This window comes from Canis lupus, chromosome X, assembly GCF_048164855.1.
Source record: "Canis lupus baileyi chromosome X, mCanLup2.hap1, whole genome shotgun sequence".
Classification (NCBI taxonomy): Eukaryota; Metazoa; Chordata; class Mammalia; order Carnivora; family Canidae; genus Canis; species Canis lupus.
Genome location: NC_132876.1, coordinates 69,764,365 through 69,786,790, shown reverse-complemented (window position 1 = coordinate 69,786,790; position 22,426 = coordinate 69,764,365). Strand labels below are relative to the sequence as shown.

General features: G+C 39.6%; 1 protein-coding gene across 4 annotated transcripts in view; it reads left to right on the top strand.

Moving 5' to 3' along the window:
* The window catches only part of KIF4A (kinesin family member 4A), a 125,235-nt gene that overhangs the window by 58,975 nt on the left and 43,834 nt on the right, over window positions 1–22,426 (top strand). For all 4 annotated transcript variants that reach the window (XM_072816665.1, XM_072816666.1, XM_072816667.1 and 1 more), the window contains exons 12-18: window positions 447–505; window positions 617–722; window positions 4,894–4,950; window positions 5,958–6,143; window positions 18,802–18,905; window positions 20,199–20,343; window positions 21,086–21,196. In XM_072816665.1, coding sequence (XP_072672766.1) covers window positions 447–505; window positions 617–722; window positions 4,894–4,950; window positions 5,958–6,143; window positions 18,802–18,905; window positions 20,199–20,343; window positions 21,086–21,196 — 768 coding nt within the window. The remainder of the gene's footprint in view (window positions 1–446; window positions 506–616; window positions 723–4,893; window positions 4,951–5,957; window positions 6,144–18,801; window positions 18,906–20,198; window positions 20,344–21,085; window positions 21,197–22,426) is intronic.

Sequence of the window (22,426 nt, the reverse complement as noted above, 5' to 3'; positions counted from 1 at the left end):
AGTGTGAAGCCCTTTTATGTTTTCAATGCCCTTATGCTGGGGCTAGGGAACAGTATAGTGTAGGAGGCAGTAAAGTAAGTGGGTTTTGTGCAGACAGCAGGGAGTAGCATGCCAGAAAGTTTTGCTTTTTTCCCTAGTTGCAAAATTCTATATGGAATTAAGGCATCACACTCCACGCCATAGTCTGAGCTTCATGGCAAGCATAAGACCCAGCTGCTTGGATGCTATTTTAAGTAGCTCATGTTGACTAAAGGGCTAATTTCCATGACTCTGTTAAAAAAACAAAAAACATTTTCACTAAATCACCAAAGCTCACTAGATCCTCTATTACAGCAAAAGAGGCAACCTCTCTACCTAGGTTTTAATCCATAGGAGTAAGAGAGAGGGCATAATTAGGTGAGGCTGTCAGACATTCCCACTGATGATCTCCTGGGTCTCTGTTGCAGACAGAACAAGCAAATGAAAAGATGAACGCCAAGCTAGAGGAACTCAGGCAACATGCTGCGTAAGTTTTGTACCAAATATTTGTTAGTGACCTTAGTATATAATCATATATCCTCTGGTCTTTGCAGTATGATTAACCTTTGGGTTAATTAACCTTTGTTTGAATTTTTAGCCTCAAAGTGGATCTTCAAAAGTTAGTGGAAACTTTGGAAGACCAGGAATTAAAAGAAAATGTAGAGATAATTCGTAACCTGCAGCAAGTGATTACCCAGCTATCGGTAAGCCAAGTAGGGGCAGTGTGAATAGACCTATTGCTTTCCTGTTTCTCTTGATGCACATAAACATATCTAACTCTGTGCCTTTTGCCAAAACAACTAGATTGTGAGCTGCTTGAGTACAAAGATCATGGATCATTGGATGTGATCTGAATATTGAATTCGTTAAATCAAAACACTCATAGGTTACATATGCAATGGCACATTAATATTTCAGTGCTCTAATCAAACGCTGGATGCAGCAACATAGCAGTATGCAATTGCCTGGTAGCATGGACAGCAGTTGTTGACTTGCTGTCCCATCAGTATAGGCTAACTTAATAAGAGGCCTTACCATACCTTGGTTTTAAATAAGTTGGGTTCTGACAGAGGACTTAGAGCAACCAGGGAATACCATAGCTCTCTTCTGTAACCAGTAATAAATTAGTTTGAATGATCATTCTGTAAATTCCCATTTTTATTTATAGAACTACAATAGTAGTTGTCTGGGGGTGGGGGTTGGGCGGTGGGTATTTCTTGTTTTTCTTAGAAGAAAAATTCTTACAGTCCTACCACCCTAAAAACCTTTTATTTTTGGTGTTCCTTCTCGGCCCATAGACATATATATATCATTTCCAGCTCTTGGGCAGAGGCTTTAATTTTACTGGAACAGTGATTCTCCATCTCAGATCTTGCCCAGTGTTTTCTAGAGATGTCAAAAGGGTATCACGGAATGATCTGCATCTGTATTTTACTCTGAAAGAGTCAATAAAAAAGATACCATACAGTATTGTGGGAGGAAGGGTTAGGATGAGTTCCAATAAATTAAATGAGTAAACTCCAAAAAGACTAGAAAGCAGCGTTTTAGAACAAGTAGTACTGTACAAACTGTCATGAGCAGTCTGAGATGACAGTTCATTTATACAACAGACAGACTACAGCAGTTGAGAACCTGGGCTCCAGAGCCAGACAGACCCTGATTTGAAGCCAAATCTGCCCCTCACTGACTGTGTAACCTTGCTAAGTATTGTATTAATGTCAAAAGAAAATAATATAAGTGATGCCATAAGAGGTTAAAGGCATTATTCATTTGAGGCACTCAGGGAGTTCCTGAACTCCAGGTAACTCCCTGAGTCAAAGTAGGATTGGAGTTTTTGTAAGGTGAGAAGGGAGAGGGGTGTATGTCTTGTGGTTTGGCTCAAGCAGCAGTTTTGTTGTTAATTGCTGTGAAACTTTTGGTTGGAGGCTATTCCAGTTTTCATGCCTCTCGCTTGAATGGAGAATATTGGTGCAACCCCATCCTACTAAGTGTCCAATTATTTTCAAGAGTTGTTCTTGTAAGCCTTGTAGTTTGTTCGATGGTTAAGGTTCCCAAGTGGGAGAGGTGGCAAAGAAAGGGGAAAAGAAGTAAGGAAAACTGAGAACTCTCTTTCTGTTTTGATCCTCTTACATTAGCAATATGAGCAAAGGGTGATTAACCACCTAGAAACTTCAGGGAGTCAGTACAGAAGAAACTGGGCTCTAAAAAAACGAATAGAAGTTTGTCACACAAAGGGGAAAAATCTATATATAGAGAAGGGTATATGCCAAACAAAAAGGGATGAAAGTGGGGTATGATAAGGACTTCATTGTGGCTAAATTTTAGAGTGCATGCCAGAGAATGGCTATCACAAGGTGAAATGTCACCATCTATAATTCCACTTAAATATAGCTGAAACCTCTCATGTATGAAAACCTTGTGTGAGCTGCCTCAGAATTAAGGTAATCCAGGCTGTGGAACCAAAGCTTATGTGATCACAAAAAAGTGATCTAGGACACCATCATCACTCATGGCCCCCACACTGAACTTAGAGGATGTCACACCACCTCATTTCTGGGGCTTTGAGTCACATGGGAAAGATGAAGAAAACTCATGGATACAAGCTAATAACATAAGAGAAGGCATATCCATGGTGAGGATGTGGTGATATGATTAGTGCCTGGCATGCCTCCAAAGGAAGTTGCTTAGTGGTTGGTGGCTGACTCAGAGGAACTCTATAGAATCGCTGTATCTGCCACTAAAATTCACTTGACACGTGAAGCAAGAAGTTACTAAAGATTGCCACAAGCTGATAAAGCCCCTGGCTTCCCTCTACTGTCACAGTTAGGCAGAGTAAACCCTTTTACCTAGGGCTCCTGCTGGACTCTTGAATCAGAGCTCTCCGTGTCTATTGTTCAGAGACCCTCCCAGGCACATATTTTTTGGAAATACACAACATTGTGTCCTGTGGCTTTTATTAAAACTCATTACAGTGAAAGCAAAATGTTTCAAATGTAAGTGCTTGTCCCCTTCGTTCTAAATTAGAACTATTTTTATTTTAAGTGACAGATGAACGCCCTCTTTTCAGTTATGAAGGCAACCATTGTTCCTGAATCTTCCTCCTGGGGCTCTAAGCATGAAACTGTACCATTTCTTCCTTTAAAACACAATTCAAACAAACCTCCTTGCTGCAATCACCTGTGAGGAAATTCATGCAGTCCTTTCAGTTCCCACAAAATCAAATTTTGTTGTCGTTGTTTTTACCCTGTCTGCTATGACCAGCATGAAAGGCATTTTTCATGCCCAGTAATGGTATTGCCTATAGCCTCCAAGCACATACTTCATATGGGAGAGTATTGCTGGTTAATGTAGCTCAGTGTACCCTAGCCTTGTTCGTTCTCCTGACCATCAACTTCAGAACATGTCACCAAAGCTTAAACTTTTGCATTCTAAAATTTGGGGGGGGGCCACAGACTGGAAGGTAAACTCACAGTAGTAACATGTCTTCCTCAAAGATTTAACCCATCTACTTTGATCTTGGCCCTCTGGAAGGTACTAGAAAAAGTCTCCAAAAGCCAGTGTTAACAGGATAGGTCTGTAAGTAGTCCATTTACTGAAACTTAAAATACGGAAGGGAAGAAAGGGTAACCATTAACCTATCATATATCAAAGTGCTCTGTTTCTCAAGAAGGATTTCATGTCTGGCCCTTGGAGAATCACTGGTATTGTAAATCATGATGAGAAAGGATGTGGGAACACTTGAGAAGGGATGTGGGAACACTAGAGCTTCCTTTGCATTTTCTCTGAGTCTCACAGATTGGGAATTTCTGGGAAGGGGAAGTACTTTACAAATAGCACCTTACTAAGGGCCTCTTTGCTCCTTGCCTTGAAGTTACTGAGGTTCAAGTCTCAACAACTATGTAATGTTTCACTGGGCTGATGCAGAGATCGACTTGCTAACCCTAAATTCTTTCCTTGCTACTGAGCCAATAGCTCTTTCACCTATGACCACTTTAATTGTGTGACTTCCTGGAAATAATCCTTTCTTCCCACGGCTTGCAGAATCACTTAAACAGAAGTGGTAATCCATATGTTGCAATGCCAAATAAAGCCTAAATTCCAGTGGAGAGAACCAAGCTTGTTCATATGATTGCCTATAAACAAGTTAGTCCTCACAAGTGGTTTTAGGGTTCCCTTTTAGATGGTTGTTAACCTTTCCCTTCAAGTAACTGCTACCTGCAATAGCTGCAGGAATAGCTGCAAGTGATTGGTTGGTTCTTGTGTATATGAGGGAGAGAAACTGCAGGATATTTGTATGACTTCATGAGCACATTTATCTGGGGTGTCTACCTGTGGAGTTTATTTCCTCATAGAGTAGGCTCTTGCTTCCTTGCCTGTAAAATAAAATACAAAATAACCTTTCATTCTATTCACTTTTCTACTGCATTGCCTTTATTTCCTATGTCTGTTTTCAGGGTGTGTGTCCATGAGAACTGGCTAGACCTGTACATTATTAGAGGTAGACTTAGTGGTAAAAATGTAAAGAGTAGAGTCTATAAGATGGATTAAACTTTAGCCTATGAGAATGGCTAATATTTCACTCTGGCCCACTTATCCCTGACAGAGCAGGAAAGTTACAATAAATATGTCAATCGCCACATGACCCCTCCCCCCCTTTTTACAAAGACTTATAGGATCAACCTTATAACAAGGATAGACTTTTAGGAGGTGGGAAATGGAAATGTGTGGTTTTTGGTGTTTGTGTACCACAGAATGGGTCTAGCACCTAAGTAGTCTCTATATATACTTGAAAAAAATTGAATAACCAGTATAAAATCCACTAGTAATCTTCACTTCAGAGTCTTTTCCTAAACTGAAACTCATTTGTCATTGTAGGATGAAACTGTTGCTTGCATGGCTGCAGCCATTGATACTGCAGTGGAACCAGAAGCTGTAAGTAATTGGCTTTGTGTAGAGCTAGGAGCTTTAACTGTGCCATTTCCTGTAATTTATTACTCAGTTGAGAAGAGAATCCCTGATTGCTACCATCCTCCATAGAATACCTTGGAAATCCAGAAATCTTGAGTGTAAATATCAGCTTTGTAAAATCCCTAAATTGGATAGGCTCCATCTTTAATAGTATAACTGGTAATGGATGGCAGAGCATCTCAGGGATGTCATTTTTCTTCTTTGCAACCTGGCTTACTGATTCCTTGTTAGATGCTACTATTCTGTGTCAGCTGTCTAACAAGTTAGAATGAGGAAGGGAACAAATTAGGAAATTATGGCTAAGTCAAAAAAGCATCAGAGAAGACACAGAAGAAATTTTTTTTTTCTCATCATACTTTTTCTATGGATGGGATGGTTAGGGGCTAAAAGAACCAAGGAGAATATCTGGAGTGTTCAAGTTGCAAGAATAGACAAAATGTATTAGATGTTGGCTAAAGGTTATGAGTAAAGTCAAAACGAAAGGCTAGACGATGGTTTGCTTGAGATATCTTTTCCCCTCAAAACAAACGTGTATCAGTATTTTTCATATTCTGAAAGAAGAAAGATAGGAGATAAATGAGGTGCCAGAGGTCAGCTCTATGAGAATAAATGAAGCCTTGTCACCATTTCCACCATTCCTAAAGTGCCATTTACAGAACTCTTTCTCCTGTAATGACCCCTTAGAATGAGGTAAAAGTAAGAAATGTTAGATCAATAAAGGAAAGAGCAAGAAACTTAGTTTACTCTAGAAGAGTCAGTTAAAGAATATAAGAAATAGGTGCTGTAACAGCAGGGAAATAGGCTAGGATCGATTCATTTCCTATGTTTAATGCAAATGTATGAGAAGCCATTATTTTTAAAAGAGCAGAGGTACTAGCAATGGAGAAGTAGCTGTGAGACCCGATGAAGCGGGACCTAAGGAGCTCCAATTGCTTGTTTCTCTTAAATATCATTATCTTGGTCTTTTCCAGCAAGTAGAAACCAGTCCAGAGACCAGTAGGTCTTCTGATGCTTTCACTACTCAGCATGCTCTACGTCAAGCTCAGATGTCTAAGGAGCTGGTTGAGTTGAATAAAGCCCTTGCACTGAAAGAGGCACTAGCCAGAAAGATGACTCAGAACGACAGCCAACTACAGCCCATTCATTTCCAGTACCAGGTAAAATATTAACTAGAGCAGCATTTGTTCATGTCTACTATCTCTTTTTTAATGGTATAGGAAAAAAACAGGCACACTGTTTTTCATGATGATGAGACAACATAATGTGCATAGTACCCCTGGAGTTGCACTGTTGATTTCAAAAAAGTGATACATTCAGGATAAGGAGTGTATAATTTTGTTTCATTTGATCTAATACCTTACCTTATGTAATAGGTATTGAATAAATAGTTTGATAGTGTTATAATAAATGTGATCCCTACTTGGGGAGAAATTTCGTTCTGATAGCTATACTGAGAAAGATTTCTTAGTAGATGTCTTGGTTACAGTGTGAATTCGGAAGAGACTCAGAATGGATATCACTTGACATGGCAAATGACTGAACTTTTTTTTAGTCTGGGTCTCTGGGTCCGGAAATAGAGCCCTTTGTCTAGCTCCGGCTCAGCACAGAGTCTGCTGGAGATTTTCTCTCCCTCTGCCTCTCCCATGCACCCCTCCTCCCCCGTGCATACACACACACGCACACGCATGCATGTGCTCTCTCTTAGATAGATAGATAGATAGATAGATAGATAGATAGATAGATAGATAATCTAACTTTGAAGAAATAGAGTTACCATATAATTCAGTAATTCCATTACTGGGTATTTACCCAAAGGATACAAAAACACTAATTTGAAACAATATATGTGCCTCTATGTTTATTGCAGCATTATTTATAATAGCCAAATTATGGAAGCAGCTCAAGTGTCTATCAGTGAATGAACAGATAAAGAAGATGTGGTAATATACACAATGGAATATTACTCAGACATAGAAAGGAATAAAATCTTGCCATTTGCAACAAATGGATAGATCTAGAGAATATAATGCTAAGTGAAATAAGCCAGTCAGAGAAAGACAAATACCATAGGATTTCACTCATATGTGGAATTTAAGAATCAAAACAACTAAAAAAAGAGACAAACGAAAACACAGACTCTTAAATATAAAGAACAAACTGGTAGTTGCCAGAGGGGAAGTCGATGGCGGAATGGATGAAACAGGTGAAGGAAATCAAGAGTACAAAAAAAAGAATAGTTGGGTTACTATTACATTTTAGAATAGCTCAGGATTCAATTAAAACCGCGGTAATTTTGTGCTGTAATATCTTCTGTGAGTAGCTTCCTTTACTTCCAGTTAGTCTCAAGAAATTCTGATTAAATGGTTAGGTAGTACCTCTTAAGAATATGAGGCAGTTCTAGAGATGGAGAGTGATAATGGTTACACAATGTAAACATACTTAATGTTCACTTATTATGATTAAAATGGTAACCTTTGTATAAAAAATAATAAATTAGTACACTTGTGAAAAAATTTTTAGATATTATCAATTGACTTCCCACTATGAGAAATGGGAATGTAGCTCTCTTGCACAACCACCCATGTGCACCACCTCACCTCTTATCTTTCAAAATGATAATTTTGATGAAATGAATAGTGTTTAAATTTTTGTGACTATGTAAGTAGATTTTACAGCTGAGCTACATAGTATAATACAATTCCACTTCCTTTCTTGTTTGGCTTTTTGTATTCCCTAGAGTTAATAATCTCATTTTTTCATTTTCTTATTTTTCTATATACCTGTCAATAATTTATCTCCAAACTTATTCACAGACTTATAAAACTCCTCCTAATATGGTCAGACATACCAAGTAGTTTATCATTCCATTTCTTTCTTAAAGATAACCCTCCCAGAATCTTCTGTCCTGGTTGGCTTTCTGTAAGCCTGCTGCCCAGCCAGCAACCTGGACCATCATCTTGGGTCCTGGGAATCTGCTTCAATTCTCATCTCTATGTTGAAACAGAGTGTGTATCTTCCTCCTTCTTGGGATACCCCTTTGTGTTGATGGAGTACAACCCCAGTAACTTTCTGAGACAGTGGACATGAAAGAAAAATGTTTTCAAACATTGCATTCCTGAAAATGGCTGATGGTGGTGGTTGTTGTTAGACTTGTTAATTTGCCTAGGTTTAGGCACTACAATGGAAGTGATTTTTCTTTAGAAATGTGAAGGCTTTGGGACACCTGAGTGGCTCAGCGGTTGAGCACCTGCCTTTGGCTCAGGACATGATCCTGGAAACCCAGGATCGAGTCCCACATCGGGCTCCCTGCATGGAGCCTGCTTCTCCCTCTGCCTGTGTCTCTGCCCCACCCCCTTCTGTCTCTCATGAATAAATAAATAAATAATCTTTTTTAAAAAAGAAAGAAATGTGAAGGCTTTACGTCATTGTTTTCTCTTTCCAGTATTACTGTTGAGAAGTCCATTATAATGCCCAATTCTTTTAATTTCATCTGTATACCATCACCACCACTTTCAGGACTTTTCTTTGTTCCCAAGTGTGATTAAATTTCACAGTGATGTGCCTTGATCTGGGTCTTTTCTTATTTATTGTACTTGGTGGGTCCTTTCAATCTAGAAATTTGTGTTCTTAATGGGAAGGTTTTCTTATATTATTTCTTTAATGCCCCCTCTCTATTTTTTCCATTTCTCTTTTCTCGCACTCCTCTTAGTTATTGAGATGTCTTAGACTTAGTTTCTGCTTTTCTTATTTCCTCCCTCCTATTTTTTTTTATCTTGCTATTCCACTCTCTGGGTGATTTCCCTCTACTTCCTGGTGAATTTTTTCTACTTGCCTATTAATTTCTAAGATGTGTTTGATCCTTTAATTTTTTATAGCCTTCTATTTTTTTTTCATGGATGCAGTGTTCATCTCTAATAGAAATTAAATTTTGTTGAGGTTTTCTTTTTCTTCCTGCCTTGCCTCTGTCTCCTCCAAATTCCTATCTTTAGTAGGTTTGTTTTGGTTTTTCTTTCATAGAAGAAACTTTCCTCAAATTTCCAGTGATCTTTGGCTCTCCTTTCATATTTAACAGTAAGGCACTAAAAGCCAATAGGAAGTTCTGTACATAGGTTTATCTTGGGCTGGTCAGTTTCCAGTAAAAAAAAAATCTTTCATTCTCCTGCCTGGAATTGTGATGGTATGCCCTATTTCTGGCAACCTAGAGAAAATAAGAGATTTGGAGGAGTCTACCCAGTCATATATAGACTTTTATTTAATCTCCTGTCAGCAGTATGGTACCTTATCCCCACCTTCTGTCGTGTCTGTTGTAAGCCCAGCCTCTCAGATTCAGCCTTTCCGTGGATGAAACTTCTCCTCTCTGTTCCTCTCTGTGGGCTTATGGTTTATATTGCCTTGTTCTTGGCCTTTGTTCTATAGGAGTCATATTTTAGCTTTTTCCACTCTACTAAGTCAGTGACTATATACTCAACTATTTTCTTCTTCTAAAGTTTGTTTATATCTTTTGGTGGCTCTCTTCATCCTTGTTAATTTATGCCCTTTTTGGTGGTCATTTTAGTGGGCTATCAGGAGGGAGCAAGTTAAATATGTAGCTCAATCTTCCATGTTAACGGCACATAAAAATGCAACCTTTTTTTTAGGTTGAATGTATTTTGACCTTTCCAGGGTAAACAAAAGATTAACAGGCTGAGAAACTATTCCTCTCTTGTACCCTTCCCTGGAAATATGAGGATATATGTTCCCCCAGTGTACTTCTAACCCTAGGAGGAGGTGCTAAGAATGAGTTAGAGCTAGAGCTGTAAGATATCTTGTCCTGTTTTCCCTTGGAATCAAATAAGCTAGTGCTCCCAAACCTTAAAGTTAAGAGGGGACAAATTCTCGTTGTAAATAGTACCTATTCATCACATGTAAATCACTGTCTCTTTCTAAGAAATAAAGGTAGTTTCTGGTTCTAAATATTTTTTAATAAAAATAAATAAATAAGTAAGTATAAATAAATAAATAAATAAATAAATGTTTTTTATCGCTGAAGAATTGCTATAGAAAAATTTGAGGAGGTATAGGTTCTGATTAATGAAGATTGCCACAAGTTATAGTAACCCAGGACTCAACTCAGTGACAGTTTTGACTAAATGTGGCCTATATATTGAAAAGATACTATTATTCACCCATCCAATCACTAAATATTTTGAAGTGTGGTAATATCAAATGTTGATAAGGGTGCAGGGACACAAGTAATTTCCTAGCAAGATTGTAAATTGGAATAGCCACTTTAGAGGAAAATATAGCAGCAGTATATATTAAAATTAAAAGTGTGTACCCCCATGACTCTGTAATTCCACTTGTTCTTACCCTAGAAAAACTTTGCACATGTGCACAGAAGGCATGCACAAAAATATTTCATGTTGGCAAAAACATGAGTTAGATCTATATGCAATGATATAAATAAATCACTAAGACTGAAAAAAGCAAGTTATAGAATAATATATACATATAGTGTGATTCTACTTATCTTTAACACATTTCAGTAAGTATACACACAAATATGCACATGTGTATATATATTATTTTTGTATCTATTTATGTAAATTTGCCTAGATATTTGCCACAATATATTTATGTATTTACTAGTTATGTATATTTTTAAGGTTTTTTTTTTTTTTTTATTGGTGTTCAATTTACTAACATACAGAATAATACCCAGTGCCCGTCACCCATTCACTCCCACCCCCCGCCCTCCTCCCCTTCTACCACCCCTAGTTCGTTTCCCAGAGTTAGCAGTCTTTACGTTCTGTCTCCCTTTCTGATATTTCCCACACATTTCTTCTCCCTTCCCTTATTTTCCCTTTCACTATTATTTATATTCCCCAAATGAATGAGAACATATAATGTTTGTCCTTCTCCGACTGACTTACTTCACTCAGCATAATACCCTCCAGTTCCATCCACGTTGAAGCAAATGGTGGGTATTTGTCATTTCTAATAGCTGAGTAATATTCCATTGTATACATAAACCACATCTTCTTTATCCATTCATCTTTCGTTGGACACCGAGGCTCCTTCCACAGTTTGGCTATAGTGGCCATTGCTGCTAGAAACATCGGGGTGCAGGTGTCCCGGCGTTTCATTGCATTTGTATCTTTGGGGTAAATCCCCAACAGTGCAATTGCTGGGTCGTAGGGCAGGTATATTTTTAACTGTTTGAGGAACCTCCACACAGTTTTCCAGAGTGGCTGCACCAGTTCACATTCCCACCAACAGTGTAAGAGGGTTCCCTTTTCTCCGCATCCTCTCCAACATTTGTTGTTTCCTGCCTTGTTAATTTTCCCCATTCTCACTGGTGTGAGGTGGTATCTCATTGTAGTTTTGATTTGTATTTCCCTGATGGCAAGTGATGCAGAGCATTTTCTCATATGCATGTTGGCCATGTCTATGTCTTCCTCTGTGAGATTTCTGTTCATGTCTTTTGCCCATTTCATGATTGGATTGTTTGTTTCTTTGGTGTTGAGTTTAATAAGTTCTTTATAGATCTTGGAAACTAGCCCTTTATCTGATATGTCATTTGCAAATATCTTCTCCCATTCTGTAGGTTGTCTTTGAGTTTTGTTGACTGTATCCTTTGCTGTGCAAAAGCTTCTTATCTTGATGAAGTCCCAATAGTTCATTTTTGCTTTTGTTTCTTTTGCCTTTGTGGATGTATCTTGCAAGAAGTTACTATGGCCGAGTTCAAAAAGGGTGTTGCCTGTGTTCTTCTCTAGGATTTTGATGGAATCTTGTCTCACATTTAGATCTTTCATCCATTTTGAGTTTATCTTTGTGTATGGTGAAAGAGAGTGGTCTAGTTTCATTCTTCTGCATGTGGATGTCCAATTTTCCCAGCACCATTTATTGAAGAGACTGTCTTTCTTCCAATGGATAGTCTTTCTTCCTTTATCGAATATTAGTTGCCCATAAAGTTCAGGGTCCACTTCTGGATTCTCTATTCTGTTCCATTGATCTATGCGTCTGTTTTTGTGCCAGTACCACACTGTCTTGATGACCACAGCTTTGTAGTACAACCTGAAATCTGGCATTGTGATGCCCCCAGATATGGTTTTCTTTTTTAAAATTCCCCTGGCTATTCGGGGTCTTTTCTGATTCCACACAAATCTTAAAATAATTTGTTCTAACTCTCTGAAGAAAGTCCATGGTATTTTGATAGGGATTGCATTAAACGTGTATATTGCCCTGGGTAACATTGACATTTTCACAATATTAATTCTGCCAATCCATGAGCATGGAATATTTTTCCATCTCTTTGTGTCTTCCTCAATTTCTTTCAGAAGTGTTCTATAGTTTTGAGGGTATAGATCCTTTACATCTTTGGTGAGGTTTATTCCTAGGTATCTTATGCTTTTGGGTGCAATTGTAAATGGGATTGACTCCTTAATTTCTCTTTCTTCAGTCTCATTGTTAGTGTATAGAAATGCCACTGACTTCTGGGCATTGATTTTGTATCCTGCCACGCTACCGAATTGCTGTATGAGTTCTAGCAATCTTGGGGTGGAGACTTTGGGGTTTTCTATGTAGAGTATCATGTCATCGGCGAAGAGAGAGAGTTTGACTTCTTCTTTGCCAATTTGAATGCCTTTAATGTCTTTTTGTTGTCTGATTGCTGAGGCTAGGACTTCCAGTACTATGTTGAATAGCAGTGGTGAGAGTGGACATCCCTGTCTTGTTCCTGATCTTAGGGGAAAGGCTCCCAGTGCTTCCCCATTGAGAATGATATTTGCTGTGGGCTTTTCATAGATGGCTTTTAAGATGTCGAGGAATGTTCCCTCTATCCCTACACTCTGAAGAGTTTTAATCAGGAATGGATGCTGTATTTTGTCAAATGCTTTCTCTGCATCCAATGAGAGGATCATATGGTTCTTGGTTTTTCTCTTGCTGATATGATGAATCACATTGATTGTTTTACGGGTGTTGAACCAGCCTTGTGTCCCAGGGATAAATCCTACTTGGTCATGGTGAATAATTTTCTTAATGTACTGTTGGATCCTATTGGCCAGTATCTTGTTGAGAATTTTTGCATCCATGTTCATCAGGGATATTGGTCTGTAATTCTCCTTTTTGGCGGGGTCTTTGTCTGGCTTTGGAATTAAGGTGATGCTGGCTTCATAGAACGAATTTGGAAGTACTCCATCTCTTTCTATCTTTCCAAACAGCTTTAGGAGAATAGGTATGATTTCTTCTTTAAACGTTTGATAAAATTCTCCTGGGAAGCCATCTGGCCCTGGACTCTTGTGTCTTGGGAGGTTTTTGATGACTGCTTCAATTTCCTCCCTGGTTATTGGCCTGTTCAGGTTTTCTATTTCTTCCTGTTCCAGTTTTGGTAGTTTGTGGCTTTCCAGGAATGCGTCCATTTCTTCTAGATTGCCTAATTTATTGGCGTATAGCTGTTCATAATATGTTTTTAAAATCGTTTGTATTTCCTTGGTGTTGGTAGTGATCTCTCCTTTCTCATTCATGATTTTATTAATTTGAGTCTTCTCTCTCTTCTTTTTAATAAGGCTGGCTAATGGTTTATCTATCTTATTAATTCTTTCAAAGAACCAACTCCTGGTTCTGTTGATCTGTTCCACAGTTCTTCTGGTCTCGATTTCGTTGAGTTCTGCTCAAATCTTTATTAACTCCCTTCTTCTCTTGGGTGTAGGATCTATTTGCTGTTTTTTCTCTAGCTCCTTTATGTGTAAGGTTAGCTTTTGTATTTGAGTTCTTTCCAGTTTTTGAATGGATGCTTGTATTGCGATGTATTTCCCCCTTAGGACTGCTTTTGCTGCATCCCAAAGATTTTGAACGGTTGTATCTTCATTCTCATTAGTTTCCATGAATCTTTTTAATTCTTCCTTAATTTCCTGGTTGACCCTTTTATCTTTTAGCAGGATGGTCCTTAACCTCCATGTGTTTGAGGTCCTTCCAAACTTCTTGTTGTGATTTAGTTCTAATTTCAAGGCATTATGGTCCGAGAATATGCAGGGGACAATCCCAATCTTTTGGTATCGGTTCAGACCCGATTTGTGACCCAATATGTGGTCTATTCTGGAGAAAGTTCCATGTGCGCTTGAGAAGAATGTGTATTCAGTTGAGTTTGGATGTAAAGTTCTGTAGATATCTGTGAAATCCATCTGGTCCAGTGTATCATTTAAAGCTCTCGTTTCTTTGGAGATGTTTTGCTTAGAAGACCTATCGAGTATAGAAAGAGCTAGATTGAAGTCACCAAGTATAAGTGTATTATTATCTAAGTATTTCTTCACTTTGGTTAATAATTGATTTATATATTTGGCAGCTCCCACATTCGGAGCATATATATTGAGGATTGTTAAGTCCTCTTGTTGAATAGATCCTTTAAGTATGATATAGTGTCCCTCTTCATCTCTCACTACAGTCTTTGGGGTAAATTTTAGTTTATCTGATATAAGGATGGCTACCCCTGCTTTCTTTTGAGGACCATTCGAATGGTAAATGGTTCTCCAACCTTTTATTTTCAGGCTGTAGGTGTCCTTCTGTCTAAAATGAGTCTCTTGTAGACAGCAAATAGATGGGTCCTGCTTTTTTATCCAGTCTGAAACCCTGCGCCTTTTGATGGGGTCATTAAGCCCGTTCACATTCAGAGTTACTATTGAGAGATATGAGTTTAGTGTCATCATGATATCTATTCAGTCTTTGTTTTTGTGGACTGTTCCACTGAACTTCTTCTTAAAGGGGAATTTTAAGAGGCCCCCTTAAAATTTCTTGCAGAGCTGGTTTGGAGGTCACATATTCTTTTAGTTGCTGCCTGTCTTGGAAGCTCTTTATCTCTCCTTCCATTTTGAATGAGAGCCTTGCTGGATAAAGTATTCTTGGTTGCATGTTCTTCTCATTTAGGACCCTGAATATATCCTGCCAGCCCTTTCTGGCCTGCCAGGTCTCTGTGGAGAGGTCTGCTGTTACCCTAATACTCCTCCCCATAAAAGTCAGGGATTTCTTGTCTCTTGCTGCTTTAAGGATCTTCTCCTTATCTTTGGAATTTGCAAGCTTCACAATTAAATGTCGAGGTGTTGAACGGTTTTTATTGATTTTAGGGGGGGATCTCTCTATTTCCTGGATCTGAATGCCTGTTTCCCTTCCCAGATTAGGAAAGTTTTCAGCTAGAATTTGTTCAAATACATATTCTGGCCCTCTGGCCCTTTCGGCGCCCTCGGGAACCCCAATTAAACGTAGGTTTTTCTTCCTCAGGCTGTCGTTTATTTCCCTCAATCTATCTTCATGGTCTTTTAATTGTTTGTCTCTTTTTTCCTCAGTTTCCCTCTTTGCTATCAACTTGTCTTCTAGGTCACTCACTCGTTCTTCCACCTCGTTAACCCTCGTCGTTAGGACTTCTAGTTTGGATTGCATCTCATTCAATTGATTTTTAATTTCTGCCTGATTAGCTCTAAATTCTGCAGTCATGAAGTCTCTTGAGTCCTTTATACTTTTTTCTAGAGCCACCAGTAGCTGTATAATAGTGCTTCTGAATTGGCTTTCTGACATTGAATTGTAATCCAGATTTTGTAACTCTGTGGGAGAGAGGACTGTTTCTGATTCTTTCTTTTGAGGTGAGGTTTTCCTTCTAGTCATTTTGCTCAGTGCAGAGTGGCCAAAAGCAAGTTGTATTGGGAAAAAGAGAAAAAGAGAGGAGAGAAAGAAGGAAAGAAAAGAGAAAGAGAAAAAAAAAGGGAAGAAAAAGAAAAAAAAACGAAAAAAAAAAGAAGAAAAAGAGAAAGAAAAAGAAAGGAGAAAAAAAAGGGGGTGGGGGAAGGAAACAAATCAAAAAGCAAAACAAAACAAAAACAAAAACAAACAAACAAAAAAAGAACCACCGGGGAGTATCTTCTGATTCTGTGTACTTTAAGTCCCTTGGCTTCTCCTGGAAGTTGTCCGTCTAGCTGGTGTTCTGGGGGAGGGGCCTGTTGTGCTGGTTTTCAGGTGTTAGCAGTTGGGGGAGCTGCTGTGCCCCTGCCTGGTGCAGGGCTCAGTGGGGGTTGTTTGCCCCGTGAGGCCGCAGGAGGAACAGCCCCAGTGGCGGGGCAGCTCTGGAAACCTGGATTCAGCTCCCGCAGGAACTCCGTCTGCAGGGCCTGGAGGCTCCGGGGCGGGGCCGCTGATCTGCTCACCTGGGTCAGGAGCGTCCTCGCTGTCCTGGGCCCTCCCGGCCTCTGCCTGTCCCGGGGGAGGCGGGATCCTGGGCTGTGTCCCGGCGCCCTGTGCTCCGGAGCCTGCGCTGTTGGATTCGCGCTCCCGGGCCGCGCAGCCCCCTCCGTGGAGCCGCCGCCCGAGCCCCTCCGAGCTGCTCCTGGAACCGCGCAGCCCCCTCCGCACGGAGCCTCTTCCTCTGCCCGAGCCCCTCCGAGCTGCTCCCGGGGCCGCGCAGCCCCCTCCGCGGAGCCGCCGCCCGAGCCCCCCGAGCTGCTCCGGGTCCCGCCGGGTCCCGCCGTGCGCGCTGCAGCCCTTAGGGAGCTCGGCGCACTCTCCTGGGCGCGCAGTTGCTGTTAGTGTCCCAGGGAGCCCGAGGGCATCCCCGCCCTCCTGGGTCCTGTTCCACCTCCCCGCGAGCCCCTTTCCGCCCGGGAAGGTCGGTGCAGCTCCTGCTCCTCCGGGACGGGGCTCTCCTGTCCTGGGGACACTCGCCCCGGCCTCAGCCCGGCTCCTCGCGGGGCCCCTCCCCCTTGGAGGCCTTTGTTTCTTTATTTCTTTTTCCCCGTCTTCCTACCTTGATAGAAGCGCGAACTCTTCTCACTGTAGCATTCCAGCTGGTCTCTCTTTAAATCTCAGGCCGAATTCATAGATTTTCAGGATAATTTGAAGGTTTTCTAGGTAGGTTGGTGGAGACAGGTGATTTGGAGACCCTGCTCTTCCGCCATCTTGCTCCTCCCCCCTAAGGTATTTTTATATATATATATAAAGGCTAGAATATGTAAATGTCCAGATATATAATGTGTAAATGTCTAGAAAGTGTCTGATAGATCTGGACCAGGCTGATAACAGTGGTTACTGGATAGGGGACTGGGATTTTGGAAGAGTAGGGCAGTAGAGAGAATTTGCCCTTTATAAGTATTATCTGGCTTTTTTACCTCAGTGTTTTCATGTGTTACTTCCCTAATATAATCATGTACACGTTATTGCTGGTTTAAATATGCAGGGTAACTATAAAGCAATGAGACTGATTTTCATTGGATACTAGAATGACTCAATAGATTTTGTGGAAAAGAGCTCTTGCCTGCTTAGAAAGCTCTTGATACAGCCCCATCTGACCTGCCTCTTTGTGTCATTTCAATACTGGTCTAAGGCCTGCACATAATCTTGGCTACCAACCACTCATTCAGGCAGTTTCCTTTAATTTTTTGGTTATGAGAACAGGAAGGAATCTATTGGGTTTTCCTAATCTTGGAAACTACTAAAATTCAGTTTCTGGGGCAGCCCCGGTGGCGCAGCAGTTTAGCGCCGCCTGCAGCCTGGGTTGTGATCCTGGAGATCCAGGATCGAGTCCCACATCGGGCTCCTTGCATGGAGCCTGCTTCTCCCTCTGCCTCTCTCTCTCTCTCTCTCTCTCTCTGTGTGTGTGTGTGTGTCTCTCATGAATAAATAAATAAAATTTTAAAAATAAAATAAAATAAAATAAAATTCAGTTTCTGGAATTCATTTCCTAAATGCATGCAGTGCTACAGTTGGTATTGAATATATATTGAAAGTTCTGGATAGAAGAATGTTTGTGCAGCCCTTTACTATTTACAAAATCTCGTTTATCTTATTTGATCTTCCCAACAAGCCTGTGAGGTAAGTGGTACTGTTAATAGTTTACATAGATAGGGAAACTCTCAGGGGTCCCAAAGACCACCCCCAGCATTTGACAATTTGCCAGGATAACTCAAAGGACTCAGCATATAGTCATACAGCTATGAGTTACTACAGTGGAAGGATACAAAACAAAATTAGCAAAGGGAAAAGGCACCTGGGGCAAAGTCTGAAGGAAACCAGATGCAAGCTTCTTTTTCCAGTGGAGTAACATAATATGTATTTAATTCCTCTAGCAATAGGTTGTGACAACATGTGTGAAATGTTATCTATCAGGGAAGTTCTCTGGAGTCTAGTAGGAGTCCAGGGATTTTTTTAAGGTCTTATTTTAATTCCAGTTAGTTAACATACAGTGTTGTAATTAGTTTCAGATGTAGAGTACAATTCCATACATCACCCAGTGCTCATCAGGATCACTGTCACCCATTTCTTTTTTTTTTTTTTTTTTATCCATCACCCATTTCATGCATCCTCCCACCACCTCCCCTCTGGTAACCATCAGTTTGTTCTCTATGGTTAAGAGCATGTTTCTTGACATAATGAGACATAATGACATAATCTTATCAAAAGGATGGGAACCCTACCAAAACCCAAGTTCACACACCTGAGCCAAAGGCCAGTCTTACAAGCAGCTCTTTTTAAAAACAGCAATCTCAGGCCTGCTATATGAACTCTTTTCTGCATAGAAACTAAGGCTAAACAGAGATGAAATGACTTCCCTTAAGATATTTAGATATTAAGTGCTAGACTCAAGGTTCAAACCCAGGCTTTTGGATTCCAAATTTATACTTTTCCCACTACAGAACTTTTAATCTCCTTAAATCGAGTACAGATGTTTTTAGTTTGTGATTGAAGTGGTAAAATTGAATACATAGTTCCTTTAAGATGTGGAATGTTGAAGTGATTGACTTTAAGTGATTTTCTTCTTGTGCTTTTTAATGCTTTCTCTCTGACCTATAACATTTCTAGGATAACATAAAAAATCTAGAATTGGAAGTCATCAATCTGCAAAAGGAAAAAGAAGAATTGGTTTTTGAACTTCAGACAACGAAGAAGGATGTCAACCAAGCCAAGTGAGAAAACATCCAATAACTATTATTTCAAGTCCCTACTATGTGTGAGGAGTTATAGAGGAAATAAGTAAGAGAACCATTTCCTGTCCCCACAGGATTTATACCTAGTTGTGGAGAGGAGATCTAAACAAAAGAAAAGAAATTGAGATTTTAAACAAGACCTCATGATGAGTAAAAGAATGCCATAACAGGGATCCCTGGGTGGTGCAGCAGTTTGGCGCCTGCCTTTGGCCCAGGGCGCTATCCTGGAGACCTGGGATCGAATCCCACGTCGGGCTCCCGGTGCATGGAGCCTGCTTCTCCCTCTGCCTCTCTCTCTCTGTGACTATCATAAATAAATAAAAATTTTAAAAAAAAAGAATGCCATAACAGCATATGATTAGTAGCTAGATAAATTTCCTAGGAAGTAATAGCTTTAAGAATTCAGAGTCAGGAGATAATAGTTTAGGCTGGCATGATCGAGAAAGGCTTTATAAGCAGTTAGATTTTGAGCTGGATTTTGAAAGATTATAAGACCTACCAGACAGCTACAGTTTCTTTGTCCCTGTACTGATGGCAGATTAGCTTGTGAATAGAGTTAATGTCCAGGCTAGTAAATGAAAAACCAATCTAGCCATCCCTTAGTCAGTTAAGAGTAAAACCAAGACTGGGTGACTCAGTCGGTTCTGTGTCCGACTGTTGATCTCAGCTCAGGTCCTGATCTTGGGGACATGAGTTCAGGCCCCACTTTGGGCTCTACACTGGGCATGGAGCCCACTTTTTAAAAAAGAATAAAACCAAGACAGATAACCAGAATATCCTACTCTTCCTCAGACCTCTTCCTTATTGACTACTCTACCTTCTTTTTACTCAGTGATTCTATTATACCTCTGTTGAGTCTAAAGTTCATGTTCTTAAATGTTATGCTGAATGTTCGCTTTCTGTCTCAGACTAGTGTAATAGTCCTCAGAATTATTTCTTTACAGCTAAACTAAAGTGAAATATCTTCAAAGAACCATCCTTTTAACATAGTGGTGGGGAGTGATGTCATTTGAGTCGAATGCATTGTTAGAAACTCAAAAAATTTGTTGTTTACTCTTTATATTTAGCTCCCATTATTGAGACAATTTTGGTTGTTTGGGTGGTTATTCTTTATTTAAAGATGGCTATGTGACTGATCACCTATGATATATATATAATATATATATTAGATATATATATATATCTCCCTGTGAACCTGGGAGTCTAACACTATGTCTTTTGAAGTCAAGTTTTGCTGCTGCTAGTCTTCATTCCTATAGCATCTGTTTTTAGGTTGAGTGAGCGCCGCCGTAAACGTCTCCAGGAGCTAGAGGGTCAAATGGCTGATCTGAAGAAGAAGCTGAATGAACAGTCCAAACTTCTGAAGCTGAAAGAGTCCACAGAGCATACCGTTTCCAAATTGAACCAGGAAATACGGGTAATAAGCTCTCATCCTTGGGTTTATTTCATTAAAACTTACAAACATAGGTGTTCCATTTAGAATTATACTACAGAGGTGTTGTCAGATGAGAAAGTAGCAGGCAGGACCATCATTTCAAATGTGTGACTCTCCACAAATGTCCCTTTTATGGGACATTGTCTTGGTAGTCATCTAGAATCTGAATAACAAAACCTGGCTTTAACATTCAGAGTTTAATGTTAAAGTCTCTGAAACCAAAGGAGAAAGATACCTTAATATTTTGTCATGATATCCTGACCACCTTCCGTGATAATGCTGAATAATTCTGTAAAGTAGTTACAAAGTGATGACACCTGGAAATTATTTTCAGTTATTGAACGTTCGACTTCTGACATCTAGAAAGTGGAGTCACAAGCCACTTATACCGAAACCTTTAGAATACAATGGTTGCTAGGTGGATTTGTCCTTGAGGCTTAGTAGATATTTCCTTGAAATTTCATTTACATACAAAGAATTTAGGGCTGGATTTAGCTCTTTGTACATTTTTTAAAGTTTCTTCAGCATGTTCGTTTGTGCAGTCTATACTTGGAAACCTTGTGCAAGCATAGCAAGGGGTATTGCAAGCCTAATCAGAAAATCTGTTGGCAGCCTTCTCAGTTTAGCTCTGGGTTTTCTCTCTTAATAGTTAGTCTATCCATCTGCATATCAGCCTAGAATAACTGTAGATGACTAATACTTGTACTGGGTTTTGTTTTTACAGGTGATGAAAAGCCAGCGGGTACAGTTAATGCGTCAGATGAAAGAGGATGCTGAGAAGTTTAGACAGTGGAAACAACAAAAAGACAAAGAAGTTATCCAGTTAAAAGAAAGGGTAAGTAACTATAACCTTCCAAAGGCCTACCTAATAAACCCTTCTCTGGGCTGACTAACATTGAAACTTTTCTTCAAAAAGCTGGTTATCTCCAAAAATGTGACACATTCATGAATTTTAACAAGGATTTCTTAAACGTCCACTATATTTAAGGTACTATGCACTAGATACCATGGAAAAGAGAAAGATGAGTAGTATATGAGCTCTACCCTTGAAGAATGTCTTATCTAGAGGGGAAGGTGAGACATAAGCACAGTTTTCTTTAATTCAAGGAATAAAGAAATCTGTGCTTTATGAATGGCCTAAAATACCAATGTAATTAAGAAAAGAAAGCATATTTCCAATTAGAGTGAAAAGATGACAGCTGAACAGGCCTTGAATGATAGGGAGGATTTTGATAGAGACAAGTGCAAGGCATTCTAGATAGATGGAACAGCAAGAGCAAAGACACAGGTGACAACTTTGTAAGCTATTCAAGGAAAGATGAATGGTCCTAGTGAGACGAAGGATGGTAGGAGATTCCATCAGAAACACAATGAAGCTAGATTGTTAAAGATTTCAGAAATGTGAACTTTATTTTGTTAGCAATGTAAAGATTTTTAAGGTTTTTGAGAAACAAAGTGGTATCAGCCAAGTACTGCTTTAGAAAGATACATCTGAGAGTAATGTGTTTAACAAACTGAAGTACTGAGAAACTAGAGGCCAGAACAGAATATTTTTTAAAGATTTTATTTATTTATTAATGAGACACACACACACAGAGAAAGAGAGACAGAGACAGAGACACAGGCAGAGGGAGAAGCAGGCTCCATGCAGGGAGCCTGATGTGGGACTCAATCCTGGACTCCAGGATCACACCCTGGGCCGAAGGCAGATGCTAAACCTCTGAGCTACCCAAGGATCCCCCCAGAACAGAAGTTAAGAACATGTTACATCATCCAGGAAGATAGTAAGGGCTTGAATTACAGTAGTAACAGTATTCTTAGAAAGGACATTGATACAGGGAAATTTTTAGAATTGGCCAGAATGTGATACATTGGGTCAAGAAATAAGGAGAAGCACTTTTCAAATAGTTGCATGAGGAGCTTTGTGAACACTCTTTTCCACAAAAGAAATGTAAGTAGTGAAATTTATAAAAACAGCCCTTGAAAGTCTCTATATGTCCTGAGGGCATATAGCAAAGAAACTGTATTCAAGAAATCTAGATCTCAGTAAGATGCAAGAGTCTGT